The sequence below is a fragment of the Elephantulus edwardii genome, unplaced genomic scaffold, assembly GCF_000299155.1.
Source record: "Elephantulus edwardii isolate Elephantulus edwardi_28Jun2011 unplaced genomic scaffold, EleEdw1.0 scaffold00318, whole genome shotgun sequence".
NCBI classification, from domain to species: domain Eukaryota; kingdom Metazoa; phylum Chordata; class Mammalia; order Macroscelidea; family Macroscelididae; genus Elephantulus; species Elephantulus edwardii.
The window spans coordinates 2,640,717-2,659,693 of NW_006400068.1; the positions used below are offsets into that span (position 1 = coordinate 2,640,717).

The following is an 18,977-nucleotide window of genomic DNA, read 5'->3' on the forward strand; positions in this document are numbered from 1 at the left end:
TTCTTTCTCCATTTCTGATGCCACATTCCTCATCATAAAGTCCAGCCTCCTGAGTGGATCTGTTCTGCATACTGATTGAAAAGGTATGGAGACAGAACACATCCCTGACACATTCCTTTCTTGATTTTGAACCATGCCTTGTTTCCTTGCTGTGTACTTCTGACCTCTTCCTGGCATAAACAGGTGTTCTGGGATTCCCATTCTCCTCTGGGTTAGCCACAATTTGGTGTGGTCCACACAGTCAAATGCCTTTGCATAGTAAATGAAACACACATAGACATTGCTCTTGTTCTCTTTGCTTTCAGCCAAGATCCATCTGACATTGGCAGTAATGTCTCTAGTGCTACAACCTCTTCTAAAATCAGCTTGTATTTCTGGTATTTATCAGTCTACTGTTCCAGTCTTTTTTAGATAAGCATGTCATATTATTCAATAATTTCCACACTCTGTGGGTCACCTTTTTTTTTGGAATGAGAGTAAATATGGATCTCTTCCCAGTCAGTTGGCCTGGTCTTCCAGATTTCTTGGCACTATATGGTGAACATGTCTAGAGCAGCATCTGTTTATTAAATTACATCAGTTGGCATTCCATCAATTCCTGGGGCCTTGTTTTTTGCCACAATAGCTTGAAATTACTCTTTCATTGCCTTTGATCATTTGTTAGTTCATGAAATCTGCTCAGCTAGTTCTTTTTGGTACAGTGATTTCATATACTCCTTCCATCTTCTTTTAATGCTTCCTGAATCGTTCATTATTCTGCCCATAGCATCCTCAAGTATTAGAACTTGAGGTTTGAATTTGTTCTTCCAGCTTAAGAAATGCCAGTGAATTTGGCCCTTTTGATTTTCTGACTCCGGCTCTTTGCACATTTCTATATAAAACTTTGCTTTGTCTTCCTGTACTGCCCTTTGATATCTTTGTTCAGTTCCTTAACTTCCTGCTTCATTCCCTTTCCTTTGGCTTCTCAATGCTCTAGTCCAATATTGAGTCTTTCTGACATCCATCTTGATCTTTTCTTCCTCCCTTGCCTCTATAATGACCATTTGCATTTTTTTGAATGATATTCTTTATATCTTCCCACAGCTCATCTGGTATTCACTCATTAGTGTTCAAGGCCCCAAAACTGTTCCTGAGATGGTTTTGAAATTTAGATGGAAATTTTGGTTCCCGTGGATTTGATTTAACCTTCTTTAGCTTTAGGTTGAATTTGCATATGAATCTTTTCCACAGTCTGCACTCTGCCTGATACTAGCTTCTCCAGTGATTCTTTCCACAGATGTAGTCGATCTGATTCCTCTGATGCATCAGGTAAACTCCATTTATATAGTCACTTTGTTTCTTATAAAAGGTCTTTGCAATGAATAAATAATTGATTGTACAAAATTCTATTTTATCTCCAGGCTAATTTCTGTTACCAAGTCCATGTTTTCCAGCTAATCATCTTTCTTCCCTATTCCCAATTTTTGCATTCCAGTTACCCATTATTATTAGTGCATCTTGGTCACATGTTCAATAAATCTCAGACTGCAAAAGTTGGCAGAAATCATCTGTTTCCTCCTCTTTGCATATATTGAATGATAGTGGTATCCACCAGACTTCTTGTATGTGTATGGATATTATTAGCCTTTTGCTCATAATATTACATTTCAAGAGAGATTTAGAAGTGATTTTTATAATTGTGAAAGCAACTCCCGTTTTCCCCACCTTCTCATTTCCAGCTTAGTAGATTATATAATTGTCTGATTTAAAATGTTCCAAGCCAATCCATCTCATTTCCCAGTATCTATGATCTAGGCTACCTACCATTTATCTTGTTAAGGAAGCAGTTTTCATTATTTTTTTTTCAAGGTGTTTAATTCTGTCATACATCTTTTCAGCATCTCTGGAGATAATTATGCAGCTTTTCTCCTTAGACCTATTGTTTTATTAATGATAATAAATTTCCCAATAATGAACCATTCTAGACTTTTGAGAACAAACTCTACTTTGTCAGGAAATAGTCTTTAATATGTTACTTGATTCTCTGTGGGTTTTTTTAAAAGGTTTTTTTGTTTCCATATTCATAAATGAGATAGGAAGTAGTTTTCATTTTAGCTTAATTTTGGTGGTTCTTTGCTGTATTAGTGCTTAATTCCCTCCCAATGGAGTTAGAAACTTTCCGTTTTTTCAGTACATGGGATCATTTGATTAGTGTCGTTGTTAGGTGCTGTCAAGTACTAGTAAGACTCATTATGATTCAGTAAACAACAATTCTGTACTCTCTCCTATTCTGTGCCATCCTCTCAGTCTGATACACTTAAACCCATTGCTGCTGTCATTGTGTCAGCCTGCCTGGTTGAGTGTCTTCCTCTCTTTCGCTGTTCCTCTTTCTTTCAAAGCATGAAAAGCATGTCTAAGGAATTGACCTCTCCTAGCAACATGCCTACAATATGTGAGACAAATTTTTATCATCTTTGCTCTCCACTCTGGCTGCACCCTCTTGAAGACACACCTGTCTGGTTCTTTTAGTAGCAATAGAACTCTAATTTTTTTAAGTATATAGAACTCTGGTCACCTAGTGCAGCAGTGCTGCAATTCCAAAGGTACATGGTTCTAATCCACTAGCTCTGTTGGAGAAGGATTAGCAATCTCCCGTGCAATTAAACTGCCCCTGAAAACCTGATGGTCAGCTGTGACTTAGTTCCAACTAAGCAGCACATTACAACAGTGAGCAGTTATTGTTGTTGTTGTTGTTGTTGTTGTTGTTGTTGTTGTTGTTGTTTGGTGCCATAAAGTTGAGTACGACTCTTAGCGATCCTGTCAACTACCCTTCTGAAACCTACCAGAGACTCGAGGCCTTTGGGATAACAGTACCACTCTCTGTGAACTGCATCATTTAATCTTAGGCATTAGCTTTCTCAGGTCTGCTAAATCAAGTATCCTCTTGTGGATCTTATTTCTTACCTCTAAAATTTTATTGACATTTCTCATTTTTTGTGGCCTCTTCCCTGGTATTACTTATCCTTGGAGTTTGATTTGTTTTTCTTTGCTTTGATTTCAGTGACATTTTAAGAAGTTACAGCAATAAAGCATGGGTTTAATCCACTGCAATTAAATAGAAATCTAGGAAATATTTCTAATTCTTAAACAGGAATTCCTCCACAATCTGCATACTAATGACATGGAAATACTAGTTGGTTTTTTAATTTTTTTTAATTGTTGTGTGTCTTCGAATCAGGAATTGGATCCACTTGCGCAGGAGGAGATTGCTCCTCCTTTTCCAGTAGAGCATCTGATGGATTCAAACTGCCTTCGGAAACAGCTTCTTGCCAGTAGGCCACCAGAGCTTGCTTCTTTCTTTTTTTTCCCGTAATTTTATTATTATTAATGAAAATTTAGAGAGATTTTGGATTTCCATTCATTCATTGTTGCACTTTTCTCCCTGCCCACCCCTCCCCTCCAGTTCGTTCTTCTCTCTGAAAAGTAAAATTCTTTCATTGTTTTACAATCCCTCCCCCCAGATCTACTCTACTATGCAGCCTTCATTCTGGAGTCATGTCATGACAATAATACCTAATCATATATACCTTTTAAACAGTTCTCTCTCCCATCTGTTTCAATCCAGTATACATAATTTATCCCATTTTTTCCAGTATACATAATTTATCCCATTTTTCTCAGTCTCCCCCACCCCACCCCGATGTCAGTCTTGTTTTACAACAGTGGCACTATGCAGTATTTGTCCGTTTGTGATTGAGATATTTCACGCAGCATAATGTCCTCCAGGGTTTTCCATTTTGAAAAATATTTCATGAGTTCCTTGTTTTTCAATGCAGTATAGTAGTCCATTGTGTGACTATACCACAGCTTATCTATCCATTCGTTTGTTGATGGGCACTTAGGTTGTTTCCAACTCCTTGCTATTGTGAACAAACATGGGTGTGCATATATCTGCTTGGGTGGTAGTTCTGGTTTCTTTAGGGTATATTCCAAGTAGTAGAACTGCAGAGTCAAATGGTATTTCTATTTGCAACTTTTTAAGAAAGTGCCATACTGCCTTCCATACTGGCTATACCGTTTTACATTCTCACCAAGAGTGAATACAGGTTCCAATTTCTCCACAACCTCGCCAGCATTTGATGTTTGCTGTTCTGTTAAATTTTGCTATTCTTACTGGGGTGAGATGGTATCTCATAGTTGTTATTTGCATCTCTCTTAGAGCTAGGGATTTTGAACATTTCTTCATGTGTTTGTTTACCATCTGTATGTCTTCTTTGGTGAAGTGTCTTTTCATATCCTGTGCCCATTTTTCAATTGGGTGGTTTATCTTTTTGTGGTGCTCGAGTATTTTATAAATTCTACATATAAGTCCCTTATCTGACATGTTATTACCAAATATTTTTTCCCAGTCTGTGGCTTCCCTTTTTAATCCTGTTGGAGAAGTTTTTGGATGTGCATAAGGATTTGATTCTTAGAATGTCCCATTCATCTATTTTATCCTCTCCTGGTTGTAGATGCTCCCTTCTTTCTTAATTATTGTTAATTGTTTTGAGTATTCACTTTCCCCCCCCACCTCCTCTACCTTTTTTTCTTTGCTGCAATTAGGTTGAAATGAACACCTTGATACTTCAGAGAAATAATTTACTAAAGCCTATCCAGGTCTTAGATATCCTAACAAAGAGGCTTGGTTAAAGATATGGGAGTATTTTACAAAGTTCATCAGAATACAACTGACTAATAAAAGATGATGTATCCTGCCTACCTTTCTTAAGTGGATGTAACTGGCAGACCCAAAAACAAATATCAGGTACCCTGACCTGGATAGTGACTGCCTAGAAGTATTTGTACTGTAGCTATTCAATGGTTCAAGGAAAGTCTTCTTGTTTATACTGGTGTGTATTAGTTGAAGAACAGACTTCTCAACAAACTGAGAGATTGTCCATAAATTCTCACTGGGTTACATTATAGCAACTCTATCCTAAGTCAAATACCTTTTTTAAATTTTTTATTTTTATTATCATTGCCTTAAATTTTCACCATTTCGTAAGTGCAGTTTTTAACATCTGTGAATAAGCCTATGGAAATAATAACATTAGCCAATTACACATTGTATGTGGTTCATATTATTAATTAGGTCTGGTTTGTCTTGAATATATCATAAGTTAGCGATTACATATCTCAGTGATAACCAAACTCTTCCATTTAACACAGTTAAATAATATGAAAAGCAGACCAGGAGTAAGTAAAACAGGAAGATTTTAAGAAGACAATCTAAAATAAGATCCCACAGTTGTCTAATTATACTATTTAATTACATTGAGTAACAGAGTGATATTACCAAATAACAAGAAATCATAGACCTGTTTTACTACATTTATGACATTTTACTACCATCATGCTGAATTCTGGTAGATCTGGGATTTCCTGATTAGTTCAGATCATACCAAGAAAGGGAGTGTTCAATCCAGGATTAGCCTAGACTGAGAGAAGTTATTTGGAGAGGTTAGATTTTAAATGACTGAATGGACTTTGTATAAACTGGCAAGTAACATAGAATATTGTTGTTTTAGAAACCAAAAAGAATATTATTGTCTCATTGTATTAGCTCTTCAGCTGAGTAAATTACTGGTAAAAGTAAAACCAACTGCCCAATATTGAGTTCATTCCAACTCATAGTGACCTTATAGGACTTTGTAGAACTGTTTCATAGAGTATCCCAGGCTCCAATCTTTGTGGGAGCAGCTGCCTCATCTTTTTCCTCTGGAGTGGCTGATAGGTTCAAACTGTTGACCTTTCATTAGCTTTAGTGCTTAACCTTAAGCCACTACTGAGGCTTCTTAAACTACTGATAAGCAAAACAAAATTAGTAAATCTAAAAAAATATTGAGTTAAAAGAGTCAAACACAAAATAGTGCATGCTGTATGATTTCATTTATGTGAAATGGTTTGATGTAAAGGAAAGTAAATCTTTTGGTTATCTAGGTTGAGGCTTAGGGGCGGTGAGGTTCGAAATTACCTAGGAAAAGAGTACGCGGGAACCTTTTAAAGCAATGTAAATGTTTGTTTTGATAGAGATGAAAATTACATGGATGTATGTATTTGTTGAAATGCATCAACTTGTTCACATAAAACATTATTAAGCTGTATGTAAATAATACTACAATCAACTTTATTGTAAATAACTGAATTCGTTGTGCACGTTATATAGGATTTGCTGCTAATTCAATTATTTCATGTAGTTTAGTGATGAAAAGCTATCATCAGTTAATGCCAATAATGAACTGTTCGACATAGATATCCACAACCAGTCTTAAACTGTAATCTTCTGATATGTATGAATAAAATGTTATCAGTACCTACTTCAGAGAGTTAAAATAATAACATTTTTAAATGTATATAAAATGTTTATCACAATACCTGGCATATAGTAGATCCTCAGTATATAGTAGCTACAAATTGCCATTAATATGACAGTTACTATTAATATTATTAGTCATTTCTTCCTTGAATTTTCTTTTTACTATCTTTTTGCAGAAAACCCATATAGACAGCTACCTTGTAACTGTCATGGAAGCATGCCTGGAAAGACAGCAATAGAACTTGGACCTCTTTGGTATGTACTTAACTGTAACAATTTGTTCAAAATTTATAATTTATTTGCTTTACTTAGTGCTAATTTTTAATTAATTGTAATAATCTAAAAAAAAACAAATCCCAAACCTTCAATGCTGTTGAAAAGATCTGACTCACTACACAAAAGAAAATTGCCCATCTTTCTCTCTCAGAGCTGCTGGTGTATTCACACTGCCGAGAGGTACCACCACCTCAGATAGCAAATGCAACTCTTTACAGGCTAGGCCAACAGAGCTTCCCACTATGGTAAAAAGTAAATTTGGATTAAACTTTTAAAAAGGTTTTGAACTTACATGGTCAATGATTATTCTAGGAAGTATGTGTCTCCCTTGTGTTATTGTTCACCTGAGAAGCCCATCTATTGTAGGGTTGAAAGTTAAGCCAAAGAAGGAAGTTTTGTTCCATGTTCAAAGGGTATGTGAGGGATATAGTTCTAGTGGGTTCCATCAGTCTTTTAGACCAGTAAACTGGCTACTTTCTGGTTTTAAATTGTATGCCACATTGGTCAGTCAGCCTATCTGAGATTTGCTGTGATCCTTTTTAAAGTGGAGATACAGTTTTGCTAAGTATGGGCAAATTGTTATGGTTCTTCTCCCCCCAGTAAATTCAAGGTTTTTCTATACTATTACATAACACTGCTAAGAATCACTGAGATAAAAGAGAAGGCCAGCTAATCTGCAAAGTAGATAATTGATTTCTAAATAAGAATGAGGCTTTTTTTGTTGTTGATAATTGCAGAACTCATGTGAAAGGAGAGCTGTGGTGTTCTAGTGGTTAAGGAGTTGTACTACCAATCGACCAGCTGCTCTTTGGAAGAAAGATGAGCAGTCTCTTCGCTTGCTATTTACAATATATGAAAACCTGCTGGAGGATAAGCAATAAGTCAGTTTTTACTTATAGTAGAGGGTGAAAGTATTATAATGTGGTCAGGGTGACTTTTTATGGAATTGCTAAATAATTTTGAAGGTCTGTGAGCAGTTTGTTTTAGGTAGGAAGCTCTGGTTGTATAGTCTGTGTCAAGTTGTGCTGCTAACCCAGAGGCTGCATATCTTTGCCAGTTTCAATTTTATCAGCAGTATCTTTGCAGAAAGATGGTCTGTCTCTTGTTGCAGTTGAAAGCTTTGGAACCCTGATGATGGGTTACTGAGTAGAAGTGGCTGCATGGCAGTGAGTTTGAGTTTTATTTTAGGTAAAGCAGCTTAGATATGGCACAAGGGCAAATATTTCATCTCTGTGTGTTTTTAACCTAATAATTTAATAATTAGGAGCATTCTGTACTTTAAATTTTGTTAAGTTTTAATCAGAATCTTGTTTATTTCCAGAGATATCTAAGAAATTTGAGATTGCTAACAACTTTATGACAAGAATCATTGCAAATGTCTACCTTGTTACTTCTCCAGGTGGAGATTTAGTCACTTACTAAATCTAAAAATTCATCCAACTGATAAATATCTTTGTATGAAGGCTATCACATCATTATTTTTAGCACATCCTTAGGACAGGAATAGCTTAGCAAGATAAAACTTAACAAAGGCAAGCTACAGACCTTCACCTGTAGAGGTGAAAATATTTGGAATCCATTAAGTTCATAATTTAGTATATATGAAGAAATCCTACAACTAAACAACAAAATTTGTAATGGGCAAATTATTTTAATAGATTATTCTTTTAAAAAAAATTATGCACAGATATAGCTGTAGGTAGACATATATAAGTATGTCTGTAGGAACACTGGTCGCTGAGAGGTAAGGAGTTGTGCTGCAACACACAGGCACATGATTCCATCCACCAGCTTCTCAGTGGGAGAAAGATGAGCAGTCTCCTCCCATTTACTTCGTCTTAAACCTATTAGAGGGTCAGCTATGTGTTGGCTCTAACTCGATAGTACTCAAAACACCACTGTCTACAGATAGTTGTGCCGCTAACCCAAAGGCAGCACTTCCATGGTGGTCTGAATCCAGTAGCCACTCAACAGGAGAGGAGCAATCTCTTTCTTTGCAATTTACAGCCTTAGAAACCTTTTGGAGGATCAGCTATGAGTCAATTCCAAATTAACAGCAATGAAAAAGCATAGAGAAATTTTTATTGCAAATACATATACACAAATGGCTAAACTAATAAAAGAGAAAATGTTCTGCATCCTTAGTCATTTTAAAATGCATATCAAAACCATCATAAAGTACCACTTCACACCCATTGTTGTTGTTATGTGTCATCGAGTCACTTACGACTCATAGCGACCCTATGTACAACAGCCCTAAACCCTGCTCTGTCCTGTGCCAATCTCATTGCCTCTGACACACCCATCCCGATTACCCCAGTCACTGAATCAATCCACCTCATAGAGCGTCTTCCCCTCCTGCACTGTCCCTCCACCATCCCAAGTATGATGTCCCTCTTCAAGGACCTGTCCCCTCCTTACAACATGTCCAAAGTATGTCAGATGAAGCCCCAGAATCTTTGCCTCCAAGGAGCAGCCTGGTTTAACCCTCTCTAGGATGAATCTGTTTTCTTGGCAGTCCATGGTACATTCAGTACTCTTCTCCAGCACCACAGCTCAAAGGCATCAACTCTTCTTCTATCCTTCCTAGTCATTGTCCAACTCTCTGATGCATAACAAGTGATTGCAAAGACCATAGCCTGTTATCAGACACACCTTAGTCTCCAGAGAGACACCATTGCTCTTCAGTACTTTGGAGAGGTCCCTAACAGCAGACTTTCCCATGGCAATGCGCCTTTTAATTTCCTGGCTACTGGTGCCAAGAGTGTTGACCGTGGAGCCAAGCCAACTAAAGTTGTTAGCAATCTTAATCTCTTCACCATCCATCCTGATGCTGCCAGTTGGTCCAGTGGTGAGAATCTTTGTCTTCTTGTCATTGAGCCTCAGTCCATAATGAAGGCTGCAGTTCTTGACCATCTGCAGCATTTCAGGTACTCCTCAGTTCAGCAAGCAGGGTTGTGTCATCTGCATAACGCAGATTGTTAATAGATCTTCCACCAATCCTGACGCAGACTGATTAGGATGGTTATTATCAATAAATAAAAGACAACTGTTAGTATATGATAAGAGAAATTGACACTATTATTATTATTATTATTATTATTATTATTATTAATGGCAGTGTGAAATAACACATGTGCTGTGGGAAAAGTTTGCTAGAACTTTGGTCGTGTAGTGTTTGTTACATATTACACTGTGAACCAAAAGGTAGGGGTTCAAATCCACCATCTACTTACTCTAGGGGAGAAAGATGGGCAGTCTCTTCCAATAAAGATTTACAACTTCAGAAAGCCAAAGACGGTTCTCACATGTCAGAATGGACTCAACAGCATTGACGTTTTTCAGAAAGTAAAATATAAAATTAGCATTGTAATCAGCAATTTGACTCTTAGGTCTGTGTACACAGAATATTGACACTCAGAATACTTGTACATCAGTGTTCATCGCAGCATAACTCATAATAGCCAGAATTTGGAAACAAACTATCATGAAAGAAGTATCCCTCTACAGAGTAATTACGAAGCAAACCATGTATATTCATATGTTGTGTTGGTTGGTTACCTTGAGTTGAAACCAGCTCATAGCTGACCCTCCAGGGGGTTTTCGTAAACAGTTAATTCCAAGGGAGGAGAATGCCCATTTTTCTTCCCTGGAACAGCTGGTAGATTTGAACTGTGTGCCTTCGGGATTGTAGCATCGCTTCTTGCCACTAGGCCACTAGAGATCCCTTATATATTCCTATGTTGTTACATGATGTTAAGTTGCCCACCACTCATAGTGACCCCATTACAACAGCTCTGAAGCCTGCCCTGTCCTGAGCCAGTCTCACTGATTCTGACACATCTACCCCCATTGCCCCAGTTACTGTATCAGTCTTTCTCATCAGGGTCTTCCTCTCCTGCCCTGACGCTCCACCCTTCTGAGAATGATGTCCTTCACCACGGATCAGTCCCTCCTGGCCACCTGCCCAAAGTATTTAAAATGGAGCTTCAAAATCCTAGCCTACAAGGAGAAACTTGTTTTGCCCTCTCCAAGGCAGACCTACTTGTTTTCTTTCCATGGTATGTTCAAAGACTCTTCTCCAGCACCTCAATTCAAAGGCATCGATTTTTCTGACATCCTTAGTCATTGTCCAGCTCTCTGATGTGTAGCAAGTAATTGTGAAGACGATGGCCTGAATTAAGTGCACCTTAGTCTCTAGACTGACATTGTTGCTTTTCAGTATTCTGGATGGATCCTTGACAGCAGATTTGCCCAGTGCATTTCATCTTTTGATTTCCTGACTGTTGGTGCTAAGAGTGTTGATTTTGGAGCCGAACAAGCAGTAATTGTTAATATCCTCATTCTCTTCTCTATCATGGTGCTGCCAGTTGGCCCAGTGGTGAGAATCTTTGTCTTCTTGATGTTGAGCTTCAATCCATATTGAAGACTACAGTCCTTGACCTTCTGCAGCAAGTGCTTCAGGGCCTCTTCAGTTTCAGCAAGCAAGGTTATATCATATACATAACATAGGTTGTTGATAAGTGTTCCTCCAATCCTGATGCCACATTCTTCCTCATAAAACCCAGCTTCCCGAACAATCTGTTCTGCATATAGATTGAATAGATTGAAAAGGTATGGAGATAGGACACATCCTTGACATACACCCTTCCCAATTTTGAACCATGCAGTGTTTCCTTGCTGTGTTCTGACGACTGCCTCCTAATCCAAGTATAAGTGTTGCATAAGCACAATCGAGTATTCTGGATTCCCATTTTCCTCAGCATTAGCCACAATTTGGTGTGATACATACAGTAAAATGACTTTGCAAAGTCAATGAAACACATTCTTCTGGTTCTCTCTGCTCTCTGCCAAGATCCTTCTGACATTGGCAGTAATGTCTCCAGTGCCATGACCAGGTTATATTTCTGGTAGTTCTCTGTCAGTGTACTATTCAAGTCTTTTCTGGATAATCTTAAGCAAGTTTTGCTAGTGTGTGTTAATAGTGATATTGTTCTATAATTTCCACTCTGTCGAGTCACCTTTTTTTTGGAATGAGAGTAAATCTGTATCTCTTCCAGTTAGTTGGCCAAGTAGTTGTTCTGCAGATTTCTTGGCACAACCTGACGAGCACATCTAGGGCAGCATCTGTTTGTTGAAATATGTCAACTGTTAGCCCAATACCTGGGCTTTATTTTTTTACAAGTTCTTCAGAGCAGGCTGAACTTTCTCCTTCATCACCATTGCCTCTTGATCATATGTTTCTTGAAATTCTTTGTCAGCCAATTCTTTTTGGTACATTGACTCTGTATACTCCTTCCATCTTCCATAAGTCAGACACAAAATAATAAAGATTATTTCATCGTATTTACTTGAAATACCTAGAGTAGGGGAGCTCTGGTGGCCTAGTGGCAAGAAGCTGCACTGCAATCCCAGAGGTACACGGTTCGAATCCACCAGATGCTCTGCCGGGAAAGGAGGGACAATCTCCTCCTGTACCAGTCAGATCTGATTTACAGTACACACACAAAAAATAATAAAATAATTTAAAAAGAAAAATAAATACCTAGAGTAGCTAAATACAAGGCATTTGGGGTTTACAAATTATATCCAATTCTAAAAAAAAAACAAACAAATTATATCTAATTCTTTGTCTTTAAGAATTCTTAATCAGTCAGAAATGGTGCATACGGTTCTTATTTAACCCTGCTTAAATGTAAAAAAGCTTGGAAGGAGGAGTGGCATCCACTTCCATAATAGCTTGCCTCTGGAAACCCTGTGAACCCGGAGAGAGGATGAAAGGCACCCCAAGCATCGAGGACTCTCCTTCATAGGGTCGCTGAGTTGCCTGTGACTCGACGGCACTTAACAACAACTACAAATGTAAGAAAAAGCTCAAAACCTTTATTTTAAAAGCTACATAGGGAACAACTGCAGGTGATTGTGATGAAGAATTTTTCCCCAGGGGTGAGTTGGTTCACTTCAGAGAGAGGTTAAATTAAATGGTAGATTGTTCTCTGATGTTCATAGTTCAAGGACTGCCTGTACATAAAACACAAACTTAATTAACAACTACTGGAAAAGGGGAAGAAGGGAAATTCTAGAGATTTGTTTGAGGTGATGAGAGAGTTGGGGAACTCCATAGTGGTGGTGATTGTACAACATTTTTAATATAATGAATGTCACTGAATTGTAAACTTAAAATTACCAAAGTGATGAATTTTATGTATGAGATATATATTTACCACTTTTTTTTTAAAAAGCCTGAAGCAAAGTTAGAAGGCAAAAATATGTGCCAAGGTGAAATGAGATCGCCTAGAGAGGGAGGCAGAATTTTCAGGAATAGAATTCTGCCTGTAAAGTTATAAAAGCCTGAGAAGAAAACAGGGAGGTGTGTAAAAGCTGGTATGGTTCCGCAGGGAGCCGCCTCCATGAGGCAGAAAGTATAAGTGAGGAGAGCAGGAGGGAAGCAAGCAAGGGGAGTCAGGGAGCTCTGTAACCAAGAGCAGACTCAGAAGAGCGTAGCCCTAAAATAGAGGAAAAAAATGTCTGAGAAATGTCTTGGACCACGAAGTGTTAAAGTAGTAAGGAGAGAATGAATAAAAGGGAAGAACTTAAAACTGACAAAGATTGAGGCATCTATGAGCTTTGGAGTTTTCTTTAATTAAATATGTAATAAAATAATAAATCATGGAAAAAACCCAAAAATAAACTGATGGATTGTTTCACCTGTAGCTCCAATATGGTTTCACACACATTCCTTTTTGTCTTTATTTTTTAAATTGATGTTCTGTTCCTCATTGATTTTTGCACTTTTTATTTTAAAAAATACTAGCTTTTTAAAATATGACCTTTTATCTTCTAATATTTCCCTTACCTATATCATCTTTTTCCTCCCTACCAACCTGTATCATTTTTTACAAATTGATCCTACTCACTGATCTCAGAGTAATTACAAATTGACTGGCTTCAGAGGGACTGTCTAGTTCAACTTCCTTTTTTACAGATGACAAATTGTAGCTCAGAGCTTTTAAGTGTTTGCTACAACTGGCAAAAAAAAAAAGTTTCATTTAATGGCATATCCGAAGTTGGAACTGAGGTTTTCTAACTTTTGACTTCAGGACTAAATTCTGAGCCGTCACTTATTTCCTTACAGATAGCCTTTACTGTCACCTAGAATACCTTCTGCCTGCCTCCAACCCCAGTTCATACTCTGCTTCCTCTTGAGTTCATTCTGTGTGTTTCAATTCAAAATAATCCCTAAATTCCCTTCAGCCCATCATACATTAGTCTCTCACTAATTGCTGTATACTACAGTGCTATACACCTTATGAAAGGTTGCCGTTCTTGTTCATTGATTTCCTTGCCCAAGCACAATATTTAGAGAACTGAGCTATGCTTTTTAATTTAAAAAAGAAAAAAAAAGATAGCAAACTGAAAATAATTTAAAAATATGTAATAAATTCTCTGAGTTTCAGTCTTTACTGCATCTTTCTTGTCTTAAAAATAACCCTGCTATCATGATAGGTTACGTTTTGGCCTGCTAAGCAAAACATCAACAGCTTGAAACTCCCCGGCACTATGTGGAAGAAACACAAGGCGTTCTTCTCCTATTATGACTGCAGCCTCAGAAAGCCAGTGTTGAGTCAGAATTGACTTGGCAGCAGTGGGCTTGTTTCTTGGTTACCTATCTGTCTTACTTGTTAAATTATGTAGACTTTGGTTTTTCCCCCAACTAAACATTTCTCACACTAATTCTCAGTGTCATTTTTTTTTCAGGTCAAGTTCTCTTTTTAATACTGGATTCCTCAAAAGAATGCTATGTGCATCTCTTCACCATGGTTTAGATGACATTCAGACCTTAATAAAAACCTTAATCTTTGAATCAGAGTGCACTCCTCAAAGTCAATTTTCAGTTCATACATCTTCAAATCTCAACAAGCAAGGTAAACACTAGATTAAAAAGGAATTAGCAAAAATACTATATCCTTTCTTATTTCCATTTTATTTTATAATAAAAACCAATGTTGTATATTTATTATATATTTTAAATAAATCCAAATTCAGCATTTTTCAGGCCAAAATGACTGAAGACCAGATTTAAACCTAGAGTTGCAGTACCAAAGGATTCAAGGAAAAAAATATCAAATATGCATGAAGCAAAAGTTACCAAAAGATGATGAAGGAATATTCAAAGTCATAGTACCAAAAAGAATTAGTCGGCACAGAATATTTCAGGAATTGGCATATGATCAAGAGCCAGTTGTTGTGGTACTAACCTAAAGTACTGAAGAGAGAAACCTGGCTTCACTAAAGGCCTTGGGAGGGAAATAAACCTATAGTAGCAACCAAATGTAATTCTGTATGTGCCCACTCTCCAATCCAAGAAATTTGGAAGACAGCTACCTGGCCAACCAGCTGACAAGAGATCCAGGTTTGTGCCCATTCCCCCGAGAAAGGTGTTCCAGCAGAATATGGTTATGGTCAGACATTATCAATATCATAAGTAAAATCTTCTGACAGTTATTAAAAATTGGCTAGAGCAGTACATTGACAGAAAACTGCCAGAAATTCAAGCTGGATTCAGAAGAGGCAGGGGCAAACAGTTATCACTGTTGATGTCAGATGGATTTGGCTAAAAGCAGAGAATATCAGAAAAAATGTTTACTTGCGTTTTATTGACTTCATTATGCAACAGCATTCCACTTTGTAGACCATAATGGATTATGGCTAACACTGAAAAGAATGGGGATGCCAGGATGCTGAATTATGCCCATATAAAGCATGTACATGGACAAATAAGCATTTGTTCAAACAGAACAAGGAACACTGCATGGTTTAAAATCAGGAAAAAGCGTGGGTCAGAGTTGCATCCTCTCACCATACTTAGTCTGTATCCTGAAAAAAATAATTTGAGAAACAAGACTAGATGAAGAAGAGTGTAGCGTCAAGACTCATTGTCAAGCTTTGATAAGCAGATAAGACAACCTCACTTGTGGAAAGCTTAGAACTTGAAGCACTTACCAAAGGTCAGATACTACAGCTTTCAATATGGATTATACCACAACATAAAATAAAAATCTTCACAACTTTATCAGTAGGTAACTTTATGATAAATGGAGATTAAGATCTAAATTGTCAAGGATTTTATTTTACTTGGATCCATAACCAATACCCATGGAAGCAGCAGTCAACTATGAATTGTATTGGATGTATCTGTTGCCAAAGACTTCTAAAGTGCAAGGATGTCTGTTTAAGAACAAAGGTGTGCCTGATACAAGTCATATTATTTTCAGTTGCTTCATATGCATGTGAAAATTATACACTGAATAAAGAAAACCATTAAAAGGACACCTTTGAATTGTATTAGGGAAGAGTAATTGCCATGTACTGCAGAGTTGACCTTCCATTGAATTTTCAGAGGCAGTTAATCACACAAGAAGAGATTGCCCATCTCTCTCCTGCAGAGCAGTGGTGGATTTGAACCATATACTTTTGAGTACCCAATGTAACTCTTCATGACTATGCCACCAGAACACCCAATTTAATACACAGACAAATCTGTTTTAGAGGAAGTGCAACCAGGGTCCTCCTTAGAAGCAAGGAAGGTGAAACTTTATTTCACATATTGTGACCATTCTGTTTTTGGAAAAAAGACATACTTGAAAAAGCAATCTCTGTGAGACTGACACAATGACTACAATAGGCTTAAACCCAGAAGATTGTGAAGATTAGGCAAGAACTATTGTAAGTTTATACTCCTGAACCTAAAATAAGCAATTAATTTCTAAAAGTAACTTTTATTTTACAGAATTAATAAGAAAACCTTAAAGCCCTTTGCTGATTTATTACCCTTTATCTGCTTTCTAGAGAAAGAAAGAAATTACATACTTCTAAGAATAGTCATAAATTTTGGTAATGCCTATTTAAGACATGAAAGAAAATGTGCCTGTATTACCCAGTAAAACGTCTTCTTCTCTATTTTCTCTTTAGCATAAATGGACTTTTGTAGTCTTTTTCTGCTGTTGATGGAGAGATGGGCCTGTTATATAGTCTAGCTTTTCTATAAGTATCTATGAAGTCATTTTCTCAGAGGAAGCTGCTACATTAGGTTTTAAGTTTTATAAGGTTTTAAGTTTTTCTTGTAGCCTCTTTTGGTCATACAATCTTATATTTGCATCTAAGTTATTACTATTAGGTACCTTGCAGTTAAGTCTGACTATGGGCAACACAGTCATACTCAACCCTATGAGTCAAGTGACCCTATGAACAACCGATCTGAGCCCTGTCCTATCCTATGCTGTCCTCACAGTCTTCAACACCCTCAAGCTCATTGTCGTGGTCACTGTGTCAGTCCACCTGGCTGAGGTTCTGCCTTTTCCTTCATTGTCCCTCAACCTTCCCAAGCATGATGTCTCTCTCCAAGGAATAACCTCTCCTAGCCCAGAGTATGTGAGACGAAGCTCACATACTCTTTGTCTATAAGGAACACTCTGGCTGCACCTTCTCTAAGACATACCTGCTTGTTCTTTTGGCTATCCATGAGATCTTCAGACTCTTCTCCAACATCACAGTTCAGAGGCTTCAGTTCTTCTTCTGCCATCCTTATTAACTGTCCAGCTGTCAGACACATAGCAAGTCATTGAAAAGGCCATGGCCTGAATTGGATGCACCTTAGCCTTCAAACTGACATCATTGCTCCTCAATAATTTGGAGAAGTTCTGACTACAGATTTCCTGAGTGTGATATGTCTTCTGAAATGTCATACACATTAATTTATATTTTGAATTATTGCTTAAATGTCATTTCCATATTTTGTTATTCACATTTGTTTTCCTTTTAGAAGAACATGGTATATGTGCTAAAACTACAGATGATAGCCCAACAGATAATTACATTGCACAAGGTATGTATATAACACACATTTATATAGATATGTATGTATCAGTACCAAAAAAAGACAAATAGCAGAATGCAGAGAGAAGAGATTGTGTTATACCCTACTTAAGAATGCACTTTCATTGTTCTATTATACAATCATCATAAAAAACGTAACCCAGAGTTCAGAATTTCTATTAACATGTACTTTGTTCTCATCTCTTAACAGGAAGTGACCTCTTTTAAAATACTTTAAAAAGTACTTTTTATATATCTTTAAAAAGAACCATGTGTACCAAACTAGAGATGCTGTGGTGACATACTCTGTTGTGAGTTGTGGTACTAACCTAAAGGGTGGTGCCTCTTTGACAGTTCGCATCCACCTCAGCGGCTCTGAGGGAGAATGATGGGCAATCTCCTCTCCTATTCACAGCCCCTAAAAACTGGAAGGTCTGCTATAAGTTGGTTCCAGCTCAACAATGAGTTTTCAGAGTACAATAATAAGCTCCAAGTTTTATATGATAAAATTATTAAAGTATTAGATTTTATGCTGTCAGGAATTGGTATCAAAAGAGTATTAAGATTTAAAATGTCAATACTTCATATATAAGGCTTTTTGCTTTTCAAAACAATTTTGCATTCCAAATTTGGATACAGATAAATACAGGTAATGTCAAAGTTGAAAGAATAGCATATTTTAATTAAAATATGTAATTTTGTATTAGTTGCTCAACATTTAATGTTGGCCTTCAAAAAATGAGGACACTTAATAGTATAGTTAAAATGACTACAGTGTTTTGCAACAATCATGTTCTTTTGGCATCTTCAACTACTTTGCTGACATTCAAATCAACTATTTTTCTATTTCTCTAAAGAACAAAAAGAGGCATTTAAAATACTGTAGAGGACTAAGTAAAGAATAAATGTCATGTTGCTATTGTTAAATCCTGCTGGGTCAAATGTGACTCCTAGTGACCCTGGGAAAGATACCTAAATTCTGTCCTGCCCTGTCCCATCCTTACCATCTCTGATATACTTGATCCCAAAGCTGCAGCCACAATGTCAATCTATCATGAAGGTTCTTAAAAATGTTTAAAATCTCTGGGCATTTCTCATATATAAATTAAGAGAAATAGACTAATCTGCATGATCTCCTTGATAGCTCTAAAATTATGATTCTAATTTTTTTTTTAATTCCATTCATTCATTGTTGCACCCTTCTCCCCGCCCCCCCCCCCTCACCCCCCCCCCCCCCCGTTTGCTCCTCTCCCTTATTGGTACACAATTCCTCCCTCCCGCACCTCCCCCAATCCTACCCGCAACCCCAAATATAATCCACTCTGCAACCCTCATTGCGTACTCCTACAATAAACATAATGCCCTAAAATACTTTTAAAACTATTCTCTCCCCGATAGACTTCAGTGCCATAAACATATTTCATCCAGTTTTTCTCAGTCTTACCCCCACCCCGATGCCAGCCTCATTCTAAAACAGTGGCACCATATA

At 37.2% G+C, this 18,977-nt stretch overlaps 1 protein-coding gene across 1 annotated transcript in view; it reads left to right on the forward strand.

Moving 5' to 3' along the window:
• Window positions 1-18,977, forward strand: part of LOC102862405 (TRMT1-like protein-like) — a 68,922-nt gene that overhangs the window by 44,585 nt on the left and 5,360 nt on the right. The window contains 3 exon segments of the mRNA XM_006901314.1: window positions 6,514-6,592; window positions 14,372-14,538; window positions 17,436-17,498. Of these exon segments, the coding sequence (XP_006901376.1) occupies window positions 6,514-6,592; window positions 14,372-14,538; window positions 17,436-17,498 (309 nt within the window).